This window comes from Gossypium hirsutum, chromosome D10, assembly GCF_007990345.1.
Source record: "Gossypium hirsutum isolate 1008001.06 chromosome D10, Gossypium_hirsutum_v2.1, whole genome shotgun sequence".
In the NCBI taxonomy this organism is placed as follows: domain Eukaryota; kingdom Viridiplantae; phylum Streptophyta; class Magnoliopsida; order Malvales; family Malvaceae; genus Gossypium; species Gossypium hirsutum.
The window spans coordinates 58,169,533-58,193,406 of NC_053446.1; the positions used below are offsets into that span (position 1 = coordinate 58,169,533).

The 23,874-nt window shown below is 33.6% G+C and overlaps 1 protein-coding gene across 2 annotated transcripts; it reads right to left on the reverse strand.

Moving 5' to 3' along the window:
- Positions 1–1,318: 1,318 nt before the first annotated feature.
- On the reverse strand, positions 1,319–22,309 carry LOC107915752 (exportin-7). 2 transcript variants are annotated; one of them, XM_016844897.2, is made up of 29 exons: positions 22,083–22,309; positions 21,727–21,978; positions 21,450–21,610; positions 20,711–20,776; positions 19,772–19,889; positions 19,543–19,652; positions 19,341–19,436; positions 17,395–17,518; positions 16,391–16,458; positions 14,657–14,743; positions 14,294–14,446; positions 14,117–14,212; positions 13,660–13,719; positions 13,440–13,558; positions 12,578–12,665; positions 10,538–10,642; positions 10,355–10,456; positions 10,224–10,276; positions 10,043–10,106; positions 9,809–9,943; positions 9,521–9,633; positions 9,344–9,437; positions 8,632–8,851; positions 7,271–7,401; positions 5,705–5,851; positions 5,368–5,496; positions 3,761–3,859; positions 3,123–3,161; positions 1,319–2,252 (listed from the first exon to the last, which is right to left on the reverse strand). In XM_016844897.2, the coding sequence occupies exons 2-29, from the start codon at positions 21,965–21,967 to the stop codon at positions 2,115–2,117; spliced, it is 3,156 nt and encodes a 1,051-aa protein (XP_016700386.2). In that variant the 5' UTR covers positions 21,968–21,978; positions 22,083–22,309; the 3' UTR covers positions 1,319–2,114. The 2 variants fall into 2 exon arrangements, with proteins under 2 accessions (XP_016700386.2, XP_016700384.2); XM_016844895.2 differs by having other exon boundaries at positions 10,355–10,459.
- Between the last annotated feature and the right edge of the window lie 1,565 nt (positions 22,310–23,874).

Here is a 23,874-nt window from a genome sequence, read left to right on the forward strand (position 1 = left end):
CTAAATTTCAGCGGCTGTGGTGTAAAGAAGAAAGTTTTTGCTTATACTCGGGGTCATGGAATTAAGGAGCCAAGTCATAACCTGACCATTGTCACGCATCCACTTAGCAAAACCAGCATCAGTCACAGCAGGCTTCTTGATTTCACCAGTAACGTAGTCCAATCTTTCTCTGCCCAAGAGAAAAATCTTAACTGATTGGGACCATTCAAGAAAATTGTTGCCATTCAATCGATGGCAGGTGATAGTCAGACCAGACGAATCTGATGGAGCATCGGAACCAGAAAAATTTTCTGGATTTGAAGTAATCTCCGAAGTAGGAGAAGGAGTTTCGGACATGGTCTAGGTTGAAAGAGAAATCGTAACCTAAGCTGATACCATGTAGAAATCAGAGTATTTAATACTAAATAGAACATAAATTAGAGTTTTTATATACAACCTATGACACTACTTTAGAAAACTCTAAGTTAGGAAAGATACTAAATAGGAGATATGATCCCTTAAAATAAGGGATTTTAATAAAAAAATATCTACAAAATATTCCTAAAATATTTACAGAATATTCCTACACTACAGTTAAAGCCTTCGGTAATTTTTTGGATGGAAAGAAGATTGGTAAATAGTTTTGGAACGTAAAGGACATTTTTAAGAATAAGAGTCTTGTTTATAACAGTATCACCCTGACTAGCCACTGTGATCACAGAACCATCGGCTACTGTTATCTTTCTATTACTAGGACAAGGTGTATATGAAACAAATTTTTGTGAGGAGTGGGTCATGTGGTCTGTAGCTCCTGAGTCAATAACCCAAAACCTGTTGGTGACTGTATCCAAGACTTTAGAATCTTGAGAAGAGGATATACCTGAAAAAGCCAAACTACAAGTACCTATTGAAGAAAAATTTTCCAATGATCCCAACAAATTCTTCAACTTCTCAATTTCGTCTTTTATTAAATGCAACAGGTGATTCTTGAGAATTGTTTTCTCCATCCAGCTATCTTGCCATATGTGCTCGCCCTTGTTCCTTTAGTTGTCCACCGGTTTCTGAAAAAAAATTTTAATTGTCTGTGGCTTCCCATGGAGCTTTCATCATTTTTTTTAGTGTGACGGGATTTTTTACAGTTGGTGCACCATACAGACTCCCTTTTAATAGGCCTTGTAAGTTCTGTCTGCCTACTATCTTCGTTAGTTGGCTGCTCCAGGCTAAATCTCCTCTCATGTACATCACAAAATATATATATAAGCATTAAAAAGGAAGTAGGTTTAGCAATTATACGACATTAGTATATATAGAAGGCATTCATTTCATTGCCATTACACACTTTCAAAAAAAGAACAATACTTGAATAAGCTGGCTATGTTTCAATTAAGTACAATGTACACGCGGTATTACAATGGAAAACAAAACAGACAGTACACAATAATAGGATGACAACAATGGTCGTCAGCTGGACCGTAACATAAGGTGTATAATGTGCAGGCAAACAAATAATGTATCGGAAATACAATTTCTGACATAAGCTGATAAGAACCTAGAGATATGCTTCAAAATGGTCTTGATTCAAGTAGAATCGGAGAACAAAAAACAACCAACCTCGAGGAATTTCCTTTTTTTCTTCTTTAAGCTATCGACAAGTAGAAAGAATATGTGGGTGTTAATGTACAAAAGCATCAACAACTTCATACTAGAGTTACTTTACTTTTCCTTACCTATTTTTCTTTTCTTGGGGTCGCATAAACATGATCCATCTCCAAAACATACAAGCCCCAAATGATTTTACATTATATGTTTCAAAAGAATGATGTGCTAGATGCAGAATCGCCATTTCCCTATCATATGAATGTCAGATATCCTACATGCGTATGCACTTTGGCAAAACCCTTTTGTAACATTCCATAACGCCTTCCGGTATAGCAAACTATACAATACCACCAATACCGTTTTCACACAACTTTCCCATCAACTTCAGAAAAGTGTCTGATCTTTTTACTTCAGGCAAGAAAACCAAACACAATGCAGCAAAAAGATGCTTCCCTTCCCACATTCACACCCGTCTGTTGAACATCTTTTGCAGAAAAATAGAAAAGAAGGGTTACTTAAAGAGCACATTGCTTTAGCTATTTGATACGGAATTCGTGTCTGAATACAGTTAGATTCTGGGTAAATTTGTCTCTGTTCTTTGAATCTAGGCTTCGTGTAACATCAGACATAAGCTTGTCAAAACAAATGGAGAGCCTCTGATGATGATCCACAGGCTGCAAAATGATGAATGTTATCACATTATGGCAGTTCACAACATGAAATCTGCAGTATTGCATACTGTAACATAATTGTACTGTGTCCAAATCATGGTTAGGACAGCATCAATTCCCTATCCACAAAAGAATCAACCAGCATAACTTGACATAAGCCAAGCATTGAAATGCACAATAGACCAGCAGCAGCAGTAGCATGCGGTGTCCTCAAACAGTAATTGATCTTGTCTAATATGAACCACAATCAAATTTCATTGGTTGGTCAAAACTTTCCTAATTGAGCCTTTCTACAATAGTATTAATTTTGTAGGGATAAGCCATTGCATGTGACTTAGTCTCTCTTGTCTGATGGTTTGGAGACTATTTGATCCTAAACCAGTCCTATTGAACCACAATGTCAACCTACTTTTGAGACTACCTAACATAAAACCTTTCCATCAATTTAAATGAAGCACTATGAACGATGGTGAATACTGACCTTCATTACAAACAGAAATTCTTCACTTTAACAGTAATACTTATCTTCATTACAAATAGAGTATCTTCTCAGTAACCAAACAATTATGATGAGATATTTAGTGCCAAGTTGTGAGGAAGCAAAAGCAAACAATCAGCAGACAAATAATGTCTAACATGTTCTTCAATGTAGTAGGTTTTGAATCAGTGTTACAAAAATGTTACAGGTTAAATGGTAAGCAAATAAGCAAGTTGCAACTTTGGATAAACAGAAACTATCCCGAATCAGCATTAAGAAAACATATTCCTCATCCAATGCTAAGCAAATAAACTTATCTTGGCAATTCTTACTACTGATGATGTTTTCCAGAACTATGAAGGTAGAAAAAAATATATCGTATACCAAAAACTTACCTGTGAAGCCAAAATTTGAGCTTTGAGATCAGCAAATATCTGCTTCACGAAAACAGTTCTGTCAATTAAACAGCAGAAGGCTTGCATGATTTTTAAGATTCTAAAGATTCAACAACAAATTCACTTGATACTTTCATTGGTTTCCTAGTATCGGCAAGCACATGCCAATAACATGACATTGAAATAGCATTAAAAGAATCACACACTATTTAACAAGCACAGTAGTGAGGAAAAGATAAACAAAGTTAATCAGAAATCAGAATACTATAGATGATATATAAAATTGATTCATGCCCGACGCTATAACCAATTTTTAACTACAGACGTACAGAGAAAACGACGATGGGTTAAACACTAACAATTTTCTGAGAGGGAGAGAGCAACAATTTCAAAACTAAGCACAATAGTGCAGCATTCAGTTTACATTTTTGGTCGAAGACCCTGGAGAAGGGGGGAACAAGGAGTATGAAAAAGATCCAGAAACAACTTACAAAAGAACCATGAAAAAGAAAAGGGGATTGGGATGTGGAGGGGAAGGGGAAGGGGAAGGGGAGCAGAACTTGTTAGACCTTTTCCTTTCTTTGAAACAAACAGAAAAAGGATTTAGCAGAGAAACTTAAGAATTTGCAAATTATTACCTGCTCACTAATAAGAATTAAGCTCAACATAGGCCTGCTAAGACTCCATTGGTTGCCACAATCCTCAAATAAAACTATCTCGAATAAGGTCTTCAATATCTGTAATAAAGGAACAGAAAATAATTGGATTGTCCAAAAAAGAAAGATTGGAAGAAAACCATCACAGTTGGGTTAAAACAATAAAAAACAAATGTACAAAATGAAATATCGCAGAGATTAATGGTTCTAAACAATAAAGCAGGATTGAAACCTTATAACATTCAAGGATGTCTTTAAAGTTCAACTTCAAATATTATTAAGGCTAATATGAGCTAGTAAATAGAACTTAATTTCTTAATTTAGATGATAATTCTTATTCTTTATATTATGACTAACTGCAAATGTTTCAGGTTGCTTTGAGCACATAAGTTAACGGCTAACATAAATCTAAATACCATGTGAAAAGGAATGGCCATTATATCTTAAATTCTTTTTTCAGTACACTTACATGCAACATCTCCACTAATTTGGGGTTGCCAGGTTTGAACCCTGGATCTCACACCTCATGAATCTTTTTAGCACAAGACCAATTGCTAGTAGCCATTATTTCTTAATTATTAATCAGGCAGAGCATGATCTAAGTGCACAAACACAAAGAAAAGCTTCTTCTTGTTTTTCCTCTGCAGACAACCAGAATGAACATGTACATTTTGGTGCACAAAAGCCTCATCAAATTCCATTCAAAATTTGTGCTTTTAAACATCAATGCACTTGCAAGTCTGTTAAGAACACAGTGTACATCCCAAAGTATAATGTGTTTTTACAAGTATATCACATCTGATTTCATCAAAATTATTTAGTTAATATCAATTATAAAGAGTACAATAAACACAAACTATTTGAAGTAAAATATATATAAATATACAATAATGAGAGTTTTTTTTTCTCTCATATGCATTTGAGGCTGAAGATAAATAAAATAAATTATAGAATAATGCTTGCAAAAACCAATCAAACAATACAAAGAGAGAGTTGTATTTTAGAAACCTATTAACTAAAAGGCAGGTTCATGTGTATATTTATATTTATTGGATGCTATACTATATAAGAAATAAATTAAATGGCTTAAATTTTATTAAAGAAGAAAGCCTTGCAATATATTTCACAACATACTGAAAGAACTGTGAAAAAATTTTGAGCAATTCAAATACTAATCAAAATCTTTAATTTATTATAAAAATGCATTAAAATTTCAAAAATTAATAACACTTTGTTTGCAAATTCATAGTCATTTGATAATAGACTCCAATTCATTACATGATACACGCAATATTTCATGGCACGGACTTCAGGAACCAAACTTAATATGACACATCAAGCTAATGTAGTGCATTTCCAGACTTTTTAAATAGTCTGAATAAGACAACACTAAAAGGAAGATCACGCTGAAGAATCTTAGGAATCACATCAGATAGTGTAGAAGGTTGTTATGTTTTAAGTTTATATAGAGTGCTGGTGTTATGCTCTGAAGTATTAGTGTATGAGGACAAAGTGTTGAATGAAGGCCTTCTATACACATGCAAATAGTAGAAAAAGAAGCATAATAAGTCGGGAAGTCAATCACTCACTTGTGGGAACAAACTAGGACAGTCTGCAATATGCTGGGCAAGTTTGACAGAAGCAGGTGAAGTGGGTGCCTCCCCCATAGTTATGTTGTTGAAATAGAAAGCAGCCAAATTATCAACAGCTGCCGCACACTGAAATGAAATTTTCATACTGTGAGATTGAGTTTTAAAAAGAATATAGCAGTTTGGGCAAGGGAAAGGAAGTCAGTCTCATGAAAATTTTCGATGAAGAAATCATTTAATTCCACTTATGTGATCATTAAACAGCTTGAAAAATTAAATAAACAGTTCTAGCAACAAAAGAACAGGTGAACCGCACAATTCACAGCAAGATACCAACCTGCGATGAGATATTTATATCCAGGCCTTTAAGACCAGATTCAAGGGAACCAACAATATGCATGAAGGTTGCTGCATCTAAATTCAATATAAAGTTAATGTGGCTGTTGAATAGAACCTCCAAGAATGAGAAGTACGCCCTCGTTAGCTGCAAAAGAACAAGTAAACAATATGACATTGCCATTCATTCCAGTAATATGCAAGATATTCATACAACATGGTAACAAAGTACAATTACATAACTTGATCACAAAGTTATCAAACTTACATATTGCTTTCCTACAAGGGTAATAGTGCCTTGCTAGTCTTCTTTTTTTTGGGTTTGGTAATGGGAGCTGACCCATATTTAGGTCTTCAATTTTTTTAAATTCAGATCTCTTATTTTGGGCGGTTGTGCTTAAAACAGTAACATTTTTTTTCTTTTCTTTTCTTTTTTTGCTACTTATAACTTCCCCATTTTTTTCCCATTGCACAATGCTTGTATTATACCTTGGAAAGTCTGTTCTTCCCAACTACCATTCTCACAACTTGCACCAAATCAGAGGCTAAAGCTTGTAGTTAAAACAACAATTCATTTCAAAGATCAAATTAACTGGAATTGGAAATTTAAAAAAGGACAAAAGGAAATCAAGAAATTGAAAGGAATGCAAAAGGAAACAACCATGAATTGATTCATCATTTTCTGCTATTGAGAAGAAAATTGCAAAAACCAAAAGGAAATAGAACCGGCTAAATCTGATAACAAAGAGGCACTTAGACTAGACAATGGAATAAGAGGAACAAAGAGAAATTCTGATAACAGACAATTTTGTGGCTTTAAAAAAAATTAAAGAGAAGATTGAACCTAAAATATTGCCAACATCAAAACTAAACTGTTTATCAGATGGATAGTAGGGAGGATTCATATAGAAAAAGCAGAAAATATGAAAAGATTAAATAAATGTTATGATAAATTAAACAGCAATTGAGCTGTGACAAAAACATCAAGTAGCTTCAAAGTGTAAAGCATGCGGTTGACTCTGATAGTGACCATAGTGCACATAAGCTGTTGGTAGAGATGGCACAAGGCAAACCTTGTCGGAACCCAAAAAGCAAGGCCGAAAGCAACCAAGTTTCATTAACTCAACCCCCAACCCAACAACCCATATCCAAATAATCCAAACCAGATAAACCCAAAATTAAATTTATCTGATTTTAAAACTCAACAGTTTAGACCCGAATTTACTTGAATTTGAAGAACTGAACCTGAAAAACCAACTGCCAAACAAGAATTGGTTTTACCCAAAGTGATACAACCCAAACCTGACTATCACAATTGCCTCATACAACCCAAACCTGACTATCACAATTGCCTCATCTAATTGTTGGGGAGCTTTGAAACATAGCTTTGAAACAGATGAAAATTTCAGCTATTCACCGAATATAAAAGTCAACCATCAAAATTACTTATATCACACAATTTTTATCATTGAGATCCTTAATGAATTTGACGTCCAAAACTAGATTATTAAAACATTCTTTTAAGTGAAAATTCAAATAAAGAATTTGCTATCAAAATCATGCATACCTTCCGAAATGCCAATATATCGGCCAAAGGAATTGATAATGTCATCTTTAGAGCAATGTCAAGTGCATCGGAGAGTGCCCTATCACCATAGAGTTCAAAAACACCAAAGTTTACATAATTTCCAGCAAGACCTGCCAATTGTAGGAAAATCACAAGTTAATATGTGATTTCAGAAAATTTTCAATAAAACACAATATGCAACAAATACAACACTGATGGCGCCAGAAAGAAGTGCAAATTACACTATTGAAGTAAAAGAAATTGATGCAGTAAATGTAAAACAAAACCTCCATGATATAAAAGGAAACTTTACACCTATGTTACATAATTTCCAATAGCCTATTTTGCTGATAAATGTCTGTATAAGCCAGTTTTAGATCAAATTTAAGGAATTAAGAAACATATAAGGAAACAAAAAATATATATAAGAAAATAAGATGATGACATGATACGAACAAACAAATCATTTTGACCAATATAGGGTATCTCAGCATTAAACATTTTTTAGCTATCACTTGAAACTATTCATTCAACTAGCAAGCCTAATCGAGAAAGCTAAGAAAGCAAAAGGTCAAAATTCACACATCATGGAAGAAGAAACTAAATTCAATTTCAAAACTTTCAGCTTTGAATAGAAAAAAAAAATCTATAAAGAAATCCAAAAGTTAATGAATAAAAGAGACTAAAGAATAACAGTTAACCAAACGATGGAAGAGTAAGGAGAAAATGAGGAAAAGGAACCAAAGAACTGCTTCCCTGTTCCTATTTTGAACTGGAGGATTTTGAGGCAGCAAGAGGTTGGGCGGTGATGCAGGGTTTGAAAATAGTTAAAGGCTACAGGGGTACATGTAAAGTACTGAAGCCAAATAGCAAAAGTAACTCAACCTGGGCTAAGACTCCAATTCTAATGTCCACCCAAGAGTGCCCAATTCCTTCAACCCGGATTTTCATACCAACAGCCTGCTCAAATATTTGGGCAGCTCAACCTTTCATGCTTATGAACCCTTGATCTCTACAAGACTTCTTTAAAAAGTCAACACTACATGCTTACACAAAAAAACTTCTAAAAGAGCTAGTTCATCATAAATGAATAAACACTAATGAAGAATCTCAATCAAAAGGGAAGAATGAAAAAAAAAAAGGGGGGGGTTCAATCTAATGAAGCATGTCCATGGTAAATATAGGAAGTGCTTGCTAGTCTAATTAAAACCAAATATATACCGTGCTTCAGACTTTATTGATCTTCTAGACCTAAGAATTTAGCTTTTTACATGGTACGCCACACTTGGTTCAATTTAGAGCTTGGTGTCTTCATTTATTTAGATAAATAAATAAATATAATTGCATGTTCATATTCTGACCTCTTGCCAGAATAGTTAGTGAAATCCATATTCCCTTGTACTTGAAGGCATATATATCAGCAGGATTAGGAAGAGATAAAATCCTTGTCCCATATGCCACAATTAGTTTACTGACTTCACGGAAAAGAAGAATCCCATTAGGAGAAGATGAGTCAAATGTCAAGCGTTGTGCTTTGTTCAAGACAAACTCAGCCATGAATTTTAACAACGGAGTGGTAACCTGCAATATTAAATCAAACAATTAATTATGAACGCAGGATTAGAGTTTATTGGCTGAAACTAAAACAATAAACACACCATGAACAGTAGCTTAATACTTCGAAGACTACAAGAAAAAAAATACTAGAAAAAGAAAATGCCAAAGTTACAAGTAGCAGTGACAATAACTTCCAGTAAACCATGAGGTGAGAGAATGGGAACAACAGTAAAAACCAAAATAACAAAAAAGAATCAAAATTTAAAAAAAAAAATCCTGAGTATTTACAGAAAGACCATTTGCACCTAAAATATACCCATGCTTTCAATCTTAAGTACTGCTCAAAGAAAGACCACAAGAATATTTTTGATGGCCACAGGACAGACTAAACTTTAATGAATACTCTAAGAAAAGAGTAAAGCAAAATAATGAGTCCTACAACAGATGAACTAGAGTAAACAATAACAAATCCAGGACAGCAGCTGCTGCAAAAAGCTCAGAGAGTTACGAATGTACCTCTGGTGCGTCAGTCCAGTGAGTAATGCCTTTCAAGATAAGTGGCATGTGCGCAGGGTATAGCCAGTCGAATAGAAGACCATATGTTCTACGACTGGAAAAGCACAAGAAATGAAGAATGAACTAGTGAGGAATGGTCTAAATTTAAAGAACTCAAAAGATTGCATATGTATGAACCTGTTTGTGGCCATTGCAATTCCTCTAAGATCCCTCATTAATCCAATTAAAGCATACTTAACCGCATCAGTACGAAATACTGCATCGGGTGTTGACTCCAGGCTGACAAAGACCTAAAGCACCACAAAACATTAGTGAAAAATGTCAAAATGAAATGATAAATAATGAACTGACAACAGAACAATGTCAGTGGAAAAACCATTGGATGGAAGAGATTCATGTATGTATGACAGGGTTTATGATCCTATCACTTAGTGTATGCACATGTAAGAGAGAGAGAGAGAGTACTTGCAGAAGTGGCTCCATTGAAGACTTGAATTTGATAGGGCTGTCCTCCATAAAAATCAACCACCCAATGGTGTAATAGAATGTTGTCCTGCTACGAGAGCATCTATATTCTTCTAAGAAAGGAAAATGCTCTCTCTGAAATGAAGTTGAGAAATAATTTCATTATCCAGATGCGTGAATTCAGACAGAAAATAAAGTGATGAGACAAAAAAAAAATGTTGCAAGAAGAATTACTGTATGATTTGCAATTATGAATTTAACAGTATCCAGCTTCAGAAGCAACTTTCCAGTCATGTATCTGCCAAAATTACACATTGGTCAGACAAGCAAATTACTTTGTGGGCAGTGTACGACTTTTATCGTACAGAAAACAAACATCTTTAATTCTATTAGACAAACAACAAGTGAAGCTTACCCAGATGCCAGTTCCAAGAACAAGCTTAGCGTGTGATCAATGACTTGCTCGCTCTGAAATAAACACCAATTAAGATAAAGTATGTACCAGCATCATGATAAATAGTTATAAAGCAAGATGTAAACAATCACCTCTGTGTAGCACTTCAGGTTTGTAGCTATCTTCCCAACAATCACATTTAATAGTAACAGGTGATCATGGAGTCCAAGCAGCTCGGATAAACGGGCATATAACTGCTGTAACAGAGAGTGAAAGGCTCAACTTATATACAGACAATCAAATTATATGAAGAACATTAAAGAAAATTGTTTTACCTTGGAGGAATGCATTGCTTGATCACCAACATAGGACTTGCGAAAATGCTGAAAGAAAGTCAGAATTGCTCGATCAAGTCTTTGTTTACTAACCTCACCATACCGCTGCCAAATGCAAATTTGATAGAAACGGTTAAAATAAGTTCATAAAATTCATGAAATATAGTCTGCAGGTTAACAAGAATGTCTCAATGTAAAAGAAAAGGCCAAAGCGTCATCAATATGTATTACGGACCTTACCATCAGAGTTGGGTGATTGTGAACATGATTAACGGACTATCAAGAGAATAAATAAGTAGATGCTTGATAGCATAGAATGGAAGGAATTTTGAGTGCATTTCATGCATAGAAAATTAGAGATAGAAAAAATAGGTCAAGTGGTATTATGCTATCCTTTTTAATGTGAGAAAGGTCAGAGGAGGCTAGCATGATAAGCATCCAATCTAAAACCAATCAACAAGAGGTAAAGAAGCACAAGACGAATCTAAGGCCACAAAAAAAAAATCTAAAATAACTTTAATAACACCACTTAACGGTAACACATTAACTTCTCACAAATGATAAAGATGCATCTTAGACCAAGCAACTGCAACTTTGATCTAAAAACTTTGGGTAGAAATACTTTGTGGAATAGATATCAAACGTTAGCCCCCCAACATTCATAAAGACTATCTTCCACTGCTTAGCATGGTTTGTATTAACTTCATTGATCAGATTCAGAGAACAACATATATTCAGTAACTAACTGAATTTATTTCTTAAACATGGAAAGCAACATTTGACATAACCACACATCCTCCATGAATCATGGCTCATAGGAGCAAGACTAGACAAGCACAACAGATTTTTCTTCGATCAAGTTTTTAATCTAATCTCATGAAATTGGCATCCAACAAGCTAGTAGATAGGCTAATTCAGCCCCATAACCAAATCAATTGCACGTTAGACAATCATGGGTTTCTAGAAAAAATACTTGAACTTTATTGCTAACAAACTTTTGAGATTCTTCTAACAATTGCTGATCTTCAAGACATTGCTTTAGTAATTTACCAATCTGGTCATCCTATACAAACTCACAAACATGCTAACTCTAAGATAAAAAAAAAATCTATATCCCTGAATAATTATTTCAATATCAAATCCATAACCCAGGTATCACATTAAACCTTATTCCTTCTCCCCTCCCACATTAGAACACTCAAGCACAGCAACATTTGACATAACCACACATCCTCCATGAATCATGGCTCATAGGAGCAAGACTAGACAAGCACAACAGATTTTTCTTCGATCAAGTTTTTAATCTAATCTCATGAAATTGGCATCCAACAAGCTAGTAGATAGGCTAATTCAGCCCCATAACCAAATCAATTGCACGTTAGACAATCATGGGTTTCTAGAAAAAATACTTGAACTTATTGCTAACAAACTTTTGAGATTCTTCTAACAATTGCTGATCTTCAAGACATTGCTTTAGTAATTTACCAATCTGGTCATCCTATACAAACTCACAAACATGCTAACTCTAAGATAAAAAAAAATCTATATCCCTGAATAATTATTTCAATATCAAATCCATAACCCAGGTATCACATTAAACCTTATTCCTTCTCCCCTCCCACATTAGAACACTCAAGCACAGCAGCTCCAACTCATCGTTAGTCATCTTTCTGATTGCAGAGGGATGCAAAGATGATATCATGCATATATCTCCCCTCTTTGAACTTTTCTTTTGTTTTCTTCTCTCATTGAAATAGTTAAACTTTTTCTATCCTTATCCCGTATGGCACCAACAATCTAGAGATCCTGTCTATCATCAACAAGGTTGTTGGCATTTCGTGAAGACAAGTCTTGGGTTTTCACTATCCCATAAATACATCCTAAATCCTCCTGACGACAAAGGTGATCAATTTTCACAAGTCCAGGCAACAGTTATAAAATTATAATACAAGGAAAATGAAGATTTCAACATTAAAATCATACTACATATATATATTAAAAATAAATATCATCAAAACCGAGCTACCATGCTCAGTATACCTGACTGTGCAACCCACTATCAGTGACATTTATCAACTGCAGAACACGAGCTGAGAGTTCTGCATCAAGTACTTCTTGTGACTCCATGCTGCAAGGAGGAAATGTAAAAAATATATTGATGACAGTAAAAAGAATGCAAGTCATGCAAAACCAAAGAAGTTTCAAACAAGTAAAAGTACCCTCGCCAAAGTTTGAACCCTATGCCTAATTTCATATTTAACAATCAAGTGACCAAAATTTCCAAGGAAGATCAATTAACAAATTCAGTTAGGTCATATTGCCTGTAATGTTAAATACCATGTCAATCAACAACCTAGCATAATCATATTTGCTTCTGTTTGCATTTCATTTCTGGTTTCAATGTTGTTTTCCTTTTTGCTTTCTAAGTTTTATTCTCTCTTATGTGCATACAAATTTATCTTTATTTTTATATAAGATGTTTCTATTTTCATTTCCTCCTGAAAGTTCAGAGAGAGCAGTTGTTTTTGTTAGTGTCTTTCAGTGAGCTAAAACACAACTGCTATTTGGTTTTGTTAAAATGCAAACTAAATAACATTTCAATTATTATTACTGAACATGTTCATCTTTGATCAATTTTATTTAATTGTCGTCTACAGAAAAATACTGTTTTCAGATTAGAATGTCATATAAGATAGAATCAGGCATTCATGTTAGCTATGTGGCACCTATACGGCAACTATTGTGATAAATATAATGCCCATTCTAATAGAAGGTGATAATTAATTCTTGCAAGTATAGTCAATTGACTGCTAAAACTAATTTAGGACGTTTTAATTAATGGTTCAATTTTAAGAAATAATGCAATATTAAAGTTAACAAAACAAATATAAAACAGAACTACCTGCAGCCAGTACATTGTTTTATCTTAAGAATGGCAGCAATAATATGAACAACCCAAGTAAGTTTAGCTTCAATAATAGAGAGATCATTTTTATCACAGGTCTGCAATCGTGCTTTTTCCTGAAAACAATGAATTAAAAGTATTAAATAGAATCATCAAATGAAAATATATAGACTATGAAGATTCCAAGAAACTAGGCCTCAATCATAAATGACCATACCGTGTATGACTGCAGGACAGGCTCCATCATGTTTATTATATACGAGCCACTGCTTTCATACTGCAACTCAAGGAAATAAAGGAATCAGGAAGCAACTAAAACTTTATGTTTAAGGCGTAAAAAAGCTCATTTCATTAGATTAGGCACTAAAAGTAACCGCGCTCTGATCTTTAATATATCACAGGTGACTGGCATAAGTTCTGTATGATGTAATAGTGCCCTTTGACTTGTTTTATCTTTCTTGCACTGAAATTCTGGAATATTTTTCCCGAAAACAGAAGCTTAATGATTTTTACTAAGTCAAAAAGAAAACCGAAGGAAAAAAGAGAAGGCATAAATTCTAAAATATGATATTCATTTGGAGACTCGCAAACCTGAGATAAGAGAGTTCAACACTCAAAAACTATGGATCAACTTCAACAAAAATGAAAGTAACATGAAGAAATAGCAATTAAACCTGGAATCTGCAGAGGTAAGGAAAGCAATCCAGCTGATCCTGAAGCAGTTCAACATTATCTAATGGATTTTCAGAAAGGTCATCTGGAAATCCCACCTACAGAACGAAAAGAAAACAAGAAATCATACCCTCAAGTTAAAATAATCCACGTCAAAGGGTAATCAAGTTACATGATACCTGTACAGAGTTGAATCTTGATGTGAGAAAGCTCTCAGTGATCTTAGGAACAAATTCATCCAGCAAACTTGGCGCATCACCTTTCAAATAAGGAACAGATGAAACCAATCTGGACCATAGCCCCAATAGGTAGTATACGCTACTACTTGCCCACTGGTATGAAAGCATAAACTCTATTAACCTCTTATAATGCAGACAGCATTAAGAATCTTAAATAAATGTTCAGGGTTCTCCAAAAAATACTTCATAAGAAATGGTTCAAGGTCCTAGAAAAATGGTTTACAGGCAGTTGGGGCCCCCAATTAAGCCATATAAAATCACAAGTTATTTTACCAAATACTTAAGTTTTAAATATCAAATAACCTGCCAGGACAGCAAAGACTTCAGAGTGAATTCAGCTACCAATCGTATCCAATCACTGTAACCCTCCACATTCACTAACTCTGACAACTGTGATAATTCCAAATTTGTTAACATTAGAGGTAATTCTTGTTACCGAAGAAAGGAATCAAATTCATTTACAAGCACCATTAAGTAACAAAAACACATAATCCATGAATCTCTCAAAAAGTGATCAAATCAACAATTCAAATTGTTCAAAATCAGATAAAAAGGAAAATAAAACGATAAATAAATCAGGCAAAACGGCAAACTACTGCATACATCAAAGCCACCACCTATAAAAACATCGGCACTTCACAAAAATTTCTGCAACTGTATGGCATATAGACGTGTGCCTCAGTGCCAAATAACATGCATAAAGAGTACAACACAGAGACATACATTGACTTGCATAGAATCTGGCCCGAAAAAAAATCAAACTAGTTGGTTTCAGATGATTAATCAAAAGCCACTTTTAGCATTGACTTTAATAACTGGTACTAGTTATTAGCTTCTAAAATTCAAAAAAAAAATATCAAATTAACTTTTAAGTCAATGCTAACAACAAATGTCGCAACCAATTGTGAAGTAAAATAAGAAGAATTGAACTTTCATCGATAAACTAAAAGACTTAGTTCAGCTAGTGAGCTTCAAAACATTCGACACTAAAAAACCCTACATCACCAGTCATACAAATGAAAAAACATAATATCTATTCTCCATTCTATCAAGGCTTTCCCAAAAAAGAGTACTTTTTGGCCATCTTATGGAAGAGCTTTCCAATACAAAAGTAGCAGTGAGGCATTTTGCTCTCTAATTTTCAACATTTAACTTCTACCAGAAGTACATTTAGTTTTTTAGACAAATCTATAAATTAAATATTTTTCCCTTTTTTATCGATAAATTAAATATTTTTTAATAGGTACTATTGTGTAGTAGCAAATATTTAATGATTCATAAAACTAGAGGGAGAGTTAGTCTTTCATGTTCATCTTTTTGTATTCAATATTTTCAATTGCTTTCACTTTTTTTTCTTTAATAATTGGGGGAAGAGGTACGGATGCTAGAGATTGAATCCAAGCTCTCATGTTGTACAATACAAGAATCATGCGACTAAGCCAAGAGGTTCTTGGCCTTTCTGATTTTATTTAATTCTGTTTTTATTGTGCTTGTTTCTATATTTCCAATTAACAAAAAACGAAAGTATGTATTGATTTAACTTTTCAATTTAAAACTTTGACCTGGTTTAACGAAGTTTAATAAAAACTAAAAAAGTTTTCAACACCCTACAGTGCATCTCCATCAGGTTTTCCCAGTGCTAACTTAGCTTGTCTTCTTTACAGCAGTTCTAGAGCAACTCTTACAGCACTTTCTGGAGAAGTTGCAGCCAGGCCAAAAAGGCTCTGAATTTGCGAGATTTATCAGAATGATAATACTCAGTGATACAGCAGTATGACAGTGCAAAACTTATATGCAAATTCAAAAGTTTGAACTTTAGAGACCACAACAAAGCCACAGCTCACCAAACATAGGAAGCTACATAATGACCACATGAAACAATAAAAACTCACTAAACATAAAAATCAACATCATTACTACCAGTTGTCAGACATAAACAAGCTTCAAGCATGCATGTGCACTTAATACACATATTAAAGATTAATATCAATAACAAACATGTGAAAGGGGGAAAAAGATATAATTCTGTAACATTACCTGATAATTTACCCTAAAACGTCCAAGAAGTCGACAGTATTCATGGTAATTATCATGATCAGCAAGACCTGATATCCAGCCCAGACATGATTTGTAAACAATGAGGGAAAAATAAAAGATAAAGAGGAAAAAGAACTCTGAACTTTACAGAATATGAATGGTGCAAGAGAACCCAGTTCTCTTTCAGAGAAGAGGACTGCTCAGGAGTCAATCCATAGGAGCACACTTCTCAAAAATGAATATATCAAATAATCATCATTATTTGATTTTCCATAAAGCATATAACAAGCAAGCAACATAACATGATTACTAACAAATTTCAGCAAACAATAAACAACTAACAACAGGAAAGTTCCATTCAAGAAAAGGCTTATGCAAGCTATTTTAGTTTAGAGGTGTCAACCTTATCTGAAAGTAGATAAATCAAACCTCATTCAAGTATGTTTCCCAAATTTGTAAGTCATGCCCTACAACTGACGTTGGGGTCAATAACTGAGGCCTTTGGCAATTGGAGAAAATTTTTATCCATCAAGATTGAAACATAAAGGCAAAATTTGTAAATTTTCATTTAAGAGACATTCCAGCAAAAGGCAGCTCAAACAGATTTATGAGCATGTCTTTGAAAGCTATGCTTAAGGAAGCACTTTCCCTTAAATTGACCTCAATAGCCACAATAAAACCCTGGAAAAGAGATGAATGCATACGATTTCCCACGTTACAAAAACATCATAACTTGAGGAAAGCACATATACATTCCACAAGTCCAGGAATAAATAAACAGAGAAGAAAACTATTGAATTATCCAGGAAGGTAAACAACCACATAAATATAAAACAAAGGATTCAAATAAAAAACCAAAAGAAAACCAAGCTTAATCTTCAAGGAATTACACTCAATACAATTAAGTAATTAAATTTTTAACATAATTGCCTACAAAAGCAAATACCATTACGGCCACCAAGTGATAAAAAATCTAATACTAATAGCATACAAGCCAAGGATACCTTGTCCTGATTGGAGAATTTCTTTTGTTCCTGTCATTAAATGAGCCAAAAACTTGGACCGTGCAGCATCATTTACAAATAAAGAACGTCTTACAGATGCTAGTCTTACCAAGCATTCCAATGCCTGAAAAAAAAACACCAATATAAATTAGCACATGGAAAACCCTTGAATAATTAGCAAGGAAAAATCAATTCGAGAGAGATAATTAGTTGAATTTAGAACTTTGAATAGGGGGAAAAAGGTTGTGGTTTAAAACCATGTGTTCAACAGTACTACAACAAGCAATATGAAAAAAATTGCAATTGCTAACTAAAATGTGGGCTCATACAGAAGGTCTAATCAAGATCTTAGGAATAGTCGGCAAGACTTTACTCATTCTTCTTATAAGACCTAACAAACGCTGTTACATATGCAAGAAGAGCATACCAAGCACATCCAATTGGATTAGATAACGAATTACGCTAAAGTTAGAATTTGGCAAAGAACAGTAAGCTAGTAATTAGACTACAGTAACGATAATACACACACAAGCACTTATATTAATCTCATTAGTTTAATGCTACTATCCAGAAAGCCACTAACACCGCAGCCTGCAAAATTGCCTGAATTAACTTCAAACCAATCAGTCTACCAACCCCACTCTATCTACTTCTAACACAACTGCTATTTGTAGGACAGTGACAGTCGCTCTAATTATTACTATAACCAACATTTCCACTTCAAGGATGACAGCTTAACACAAATTCAGGACCTGAACTACATTCAAACCTGTTTATACATGCAATTAAAAATACAATATGCAGAAATATGAACATACACAGATGCATAAGAGATACAATGAAATAAAAATGTCAAAAATATATAGATAAAATTACTGTAAATTTTTTTATTATACCAAGGGTTCATATGGATCCCTTCGTACAAGAGATGGGGTGAAATTCAAAGCTTTTTGACCCCCAATTTCGCCACAGGGGCATTGTCACCTCATTACAATCGTAACTAACTCAATGCCATCATTGTTTTCAACTCCCCGGAACCAATCACATCCAAATAGACCCTAAGTCATTGATTATCTTCATGATCGCTGCATTTTGGAAGGTTCACCGTCCACCCTATTGTATATTATTTTACTTAAATCTTGGTATTCTGCCACGTTATCAGAATCTAAAACAGTTCATCCCCACCTCAATATACTGTATTTATAATTATTTAAGCCTTCAAGTTTTGCAGCATTTTCAAGGACTATGGTCCTATGATACTCGGACTCGGGTGTGAGTATCAGATACGGGTATGCATCTAATAATGGTATGGTTAGATTTTTCTACGTCTTTCCATGTATTGGAGGATCTTTGGAGAATATATCCTCATATCCATGTGTCAGACACAATTACTTAAATAAAAATGAAGAGTCCAAGCAACATAACTCTGGTCCACAATATTTTTTAGTCTTCGAGTTTTGCAGCATTTTCAAAGACTCTGGTCCAAAATATTTTTTATACTTTGCCCATCCTGGCTAAAACCTTACCATCTCCAGGGAGAGACAACATTTTCCCGTGAAACTTAGGCAAAACCTGCCTCAGATACAATGTCACTATTATTCCTCAACAAATAGACATTAATACCAACCCAACAATTCATTTTAAAGTTTAAACATATGTTATCACATCAAAAACAGAACAAGGTCCAAGTATGGATAGTAAAAGCTCTACAAGAAACATGACAAATCATACTAAATATGACTGCTCATGCATACACTCCAAAAAATATATATAATTTCAAATTTTAATGTTATCCATCAACCAGATGCTAGTTTACAAAGGATTATAATACTAAATTTGAACCTGAGAAAGTAAAAGAAGCTCAAAACAGTACGGCAGAGACACTTCCAACGATTTGAGAAAAAAAGTTCAAAAGCAGGGAAATCATTATGATGGTATAAACTAACCTCCTTTGAAAGAGGAGCTTTAGTAATTGAATAATAATCAAAAAATATCTGAAGTGTTGAAGAATCCTCCAATAACGGCCTCCAAGATGACGGTATCTGTAAGGTTACCACCATATACTTGGTTACTTACAAATACCACCCAATGAGATACATTCAAGTAACTAAAAGGAAATGGACAACAGAGAAAATGTTTCATTGATACCTGAACAGTACCAAACTCTTCCGAACTTTCATCAATTGATGTCCCAACAAAATCAAAGGATAAACATTTATGTGCAAGAGAAAGTGCCAGCTCTTGTAGTCGACTTGCAACTGCATTTTCACGTCAAACAAGAATGAGTCGCAAGAAAAATATGAAAGGACAAGAATAGGGAGTAAAGGAAAAAGGAAGGAATTCAAATAAAAGAAAAAGAGCAAACATAGCATGTTACCATCACTTTGCAGGTGGCGCAATGATGTTAAAGACATTTGGAATATTTGAAAAAGTGACTGATCCCTGAATGAGCAGGCTACCCTTCGATGATGTGTTGATGGCAACCCCGGATTAGGCTGAGAATTAAGGTGCCAAAAGATGCACAAGCACATAAAAAAAAATCCATTGCAAGCGCATGAATAAATTATTGTGATTGAAAATAAAAAGGAAAACAATGGAATGAAAAAGAAAAAGTACCCAATTCTTGATCATAGCTGAAGTTAAATAACCTAGGTATCACAGGATCCAACAAAAGTAAAAGCATTTATAATTTTATTTGGGAGGGGGAGAGGAAATACTGGATAATAAGGTTAAATTAAGGTTTTTTCTAATGCTATTTTCTATTAAATGAACTGGAGGCTGTGGTGTGATATAAAGAACAGATCAATGACCTTTTCCTAAGTACTCAACAAAAATATACATCAGATTCTTGAGACATATCAATGATCTTTTCCACGTATGAATGTTTCATCTAAAAAATCCCCATTCACACTTCACAGTTTGATGATTCATTCAAGTTTAATAATCATCAGTAAACTTCCACTGCACACTCAGAATGCGCCAATAAAAAGTATCTTCGAGAAACACTATTCATAAACTTCCAATTCAAGGACAACTTCATGTGGATGGACAAGGGAAATTAAAGGACCAATAGCCAACAAATGCAGCCCTGCTTCAACAACATAAAATGATAAAAATTTCTACACTGTCCAATCAATAAAATGGAGGACAATGACATACAGCATGTTCCATCCCACAAACTAAGATAGTCAACAGAATATAGCTACATATGATTTCTTGCAGTAAAATATTAAGATAACAAGTTTCTCACCATCTGATAGGAGTTAACAACTATCAGAAACCAGAAGATAAATCAAAAACCATGAAGATAACTAACCTGGTTCATCTCAGAGACAAGTTGATTCAGTATCTTCAAACCAATGGCATAATGTTCTGAAGTTCCCTAGTAAAACAAAATGCCAAAAAGCAAGAAACATAAGCAAACTTTACAAACAAGGAGGAAAGCATGTCATGCAAAAAAATATAAGTCACAGCACAAGCATTATAAGAGACATCAATAACTTTGAATTACTTTTGATGCTAATCAGAAAAAAGCAGTAATGTTTGTGAATAACAATCAAGATAAAAACATAAATATTGACACCAATGAGCATATTGCATTAAGCAAATTATCCAAAACAATTTGGCCATGCACAAAGAAAATACAGAGTGGGTTCAATATCGGACTTCATATTTCATGGGCAAGAAGGAAGTAAGAAGGCTAAAACGATGAAGCCTTAGACTTCTCAATCACACATACCATATATACACACATATATCTATGTGCCAGTACAATCCCCAAGAATTAAACCAAACAATCAACCTAAAAGTTTACATGCATATGCTATGTTGTACTCATGCACATGCAATAATGTATCATTTAATTGTTATTTTTACTACATTACTCTTTGCTTCCAGAATATCTTAATGTAAAAGAAAATAGAACAATTTTGTCAATAACATTGTCACGTTATATTGGCTTGCCATGATCTCAATTTCTCGCTTTTGCTTTTCAACTTATAGCAATCTTTTCAAAAGCAAAACCAGAAGAAGAGCCTAAAGCACAGCAAAATCACCTGGCTCAAGAAATTAGCCGACTCTTTAACCACGTCGCGGAATCTCTCGTCATCAAACCACCCAAATTTCGTCACTCTGCATAACAACTGAATCAAAGATGCAGTGACAAACGGCTGCAATTTCGGTCCTCTTGTCGCTAAATAATTGAAAATATAACTCCCTACAATATTAAAACAAGCAAAAATAAATTAAATCTCGTAAAAGAAAAAAAAAGAAGCTAAATGTAAATAAAAATAATAATAATAATAAGGAAAGTGAAAGAAACATTCAACATACAGATATCGAGGCGAAGATTCAAAGCCAGGCTATGATCGGTAACTTGTTTCAAAAGACTAGAACTAGCAAGCATCAAGGCATAAGGAGTCAAAGCATTCTCAAGAATGTATTGGCATTGCGAAATGTAATCAGTGTTCACCGAAAAGCATTTCAAAGTGTTCTCCGCATGAGCTCTTTCCGCCGAGTCTTGCGAATTGTATAGCCTCTCGCATAATGCTTCTAACTGCGCCAAGTTCTCCATTAGTCGACTGCCTGAAAAAAATAACCAGAAAATCAGGGGGGGAGAAGTAAAATCAATCGATTCGATCATTTCAAAAACAAAAACAAAAAACATGGAGATAACGATCGTAGTTTACCTTGTTTGGATCGTAAGAGAAAGATCTAGGAAGCGGCGATTTAGCGAAAATGAAGAAGAAAAACAGAAATATTATACTTTGAAGATATCGAAGGAGGAAAAGGAGGGTTTGGTTTTTCTACGATGGGATGGAGGAATCAGCAATGCGGTTTTTTTTATTTTCTTTTTCATTTTTCTTTTTGTTTCTTGCTTGGTTTTTGGATTTTTGGGTTTGCGGAATGTTCCGTGTGGTACTAGTGTAGGTTTTCCTTAGATGTTCACCGTTGGATTTGATTACTCAACCCTACATCTAACGTGAAGAAATTTTAATCAACAAAATTTGGACACTACAAAATACTGATGAGAAATATTAGATCATGTTCCAGCACCATCAAATAATTTAAATGAATAGTTATTTAAAAAATAAATAAAACTTTTATTACACAATTATGCATATTTAAACAAAAATATAGAACATAAATGCATGTTTAAAAATAATATATAATAATAAATAATAAAACAAACAGCTTCAGACTGATTAATAATAATAAATAAAATATGTACAACTCAATCGAGTTAGTGTTTCGATTGAAAGTGATACTAACTTAATCATTAGCTTAAATAATAGTATAGATATAAATATACAATTGATGCAAGTAATAAAATATGCATAACAAAATTAAAATGGCTAATTTGTGCATATATGCCGGGTTTGTTTTGTTAATTGACTAAATAGGTTGTTTTTTTAAAATATTTAGGGAAATAGATCGATTTTGGAGAGAGTGTGTGAAAGTGCGTCAAGTTGATCGAGTTTTCCTAACAACAATGCATAAGCTGGATGAGCTTTCCTAACAATTGTGCGGGAAGCTTGCCCAACTGGACGAGCTTTTCTGCCAACTATGCAGAAAGCGCGTCCAGTTGAACGCGTTTTTCATACTATTTCTTCAAAATCGATCTATATTCCTAAATTAAAAAAAAAGGTCTATTTGACCAATTAAAGAATAAATGGCATATATGGTAATCTAACCAATTAAAACGTATACAAATATTAAAATAAAGCTTTAATTAGACAGTAAATTAAAAATTTTACTAATATAATTAGTTTTGGATCTAAATATCACCATTTGTATATTTTTATTAATTTTTTAAATAAAAAATAAAATACCCTCGAATAATAAAAAATTAATTATAAAAAGATATTTCTATAATTTTTTAACCAAGTTGATGATTTAATTAAAAGTGACACCAGCTTTTATTAATGCAATATTAAATTTAGTTGAGGAAGAAGGGCTTCAATCATATTTTAAGATAAAAATATATCCATAACCTTATTACATTAATAATTAATTTGTACGAAAATAGTTTTTAAAAAACTCTCATATGTAAATATATATATATACAAGCTTAGTGCCTTCACACATTTCTCATTTATTTATGTTCAATATATAATTTAAGGGATATTATTTTAAAGGTATAATGATAAGTTCATCTTTTAATTTTTTTTGTCATTTTGCTATTATTTTTATCATTTTAACTCTAATTCTTTTAAAAATTAGATTATGTTTTTTAGAAAAAACTTAGGGTCTGTTTGATTGACGGAATTGATTTTCTAGAAAATCATTTCTAACTTTTCCAACGTTTGATTGGCGGAAAACATTTTCCATTTAGAAAATGAACTCCAAAACAAGGGAAAATGGGTTACATTTTAGGGAAAATGTCTTACCCTTTCAATTTCCGTAAGACATTTTCTGTGCTCTCCTCTCTATCGCCTCCTTCATTCCTTTCTTCATTTCCGGTAGAAAACTGCTTCTGTT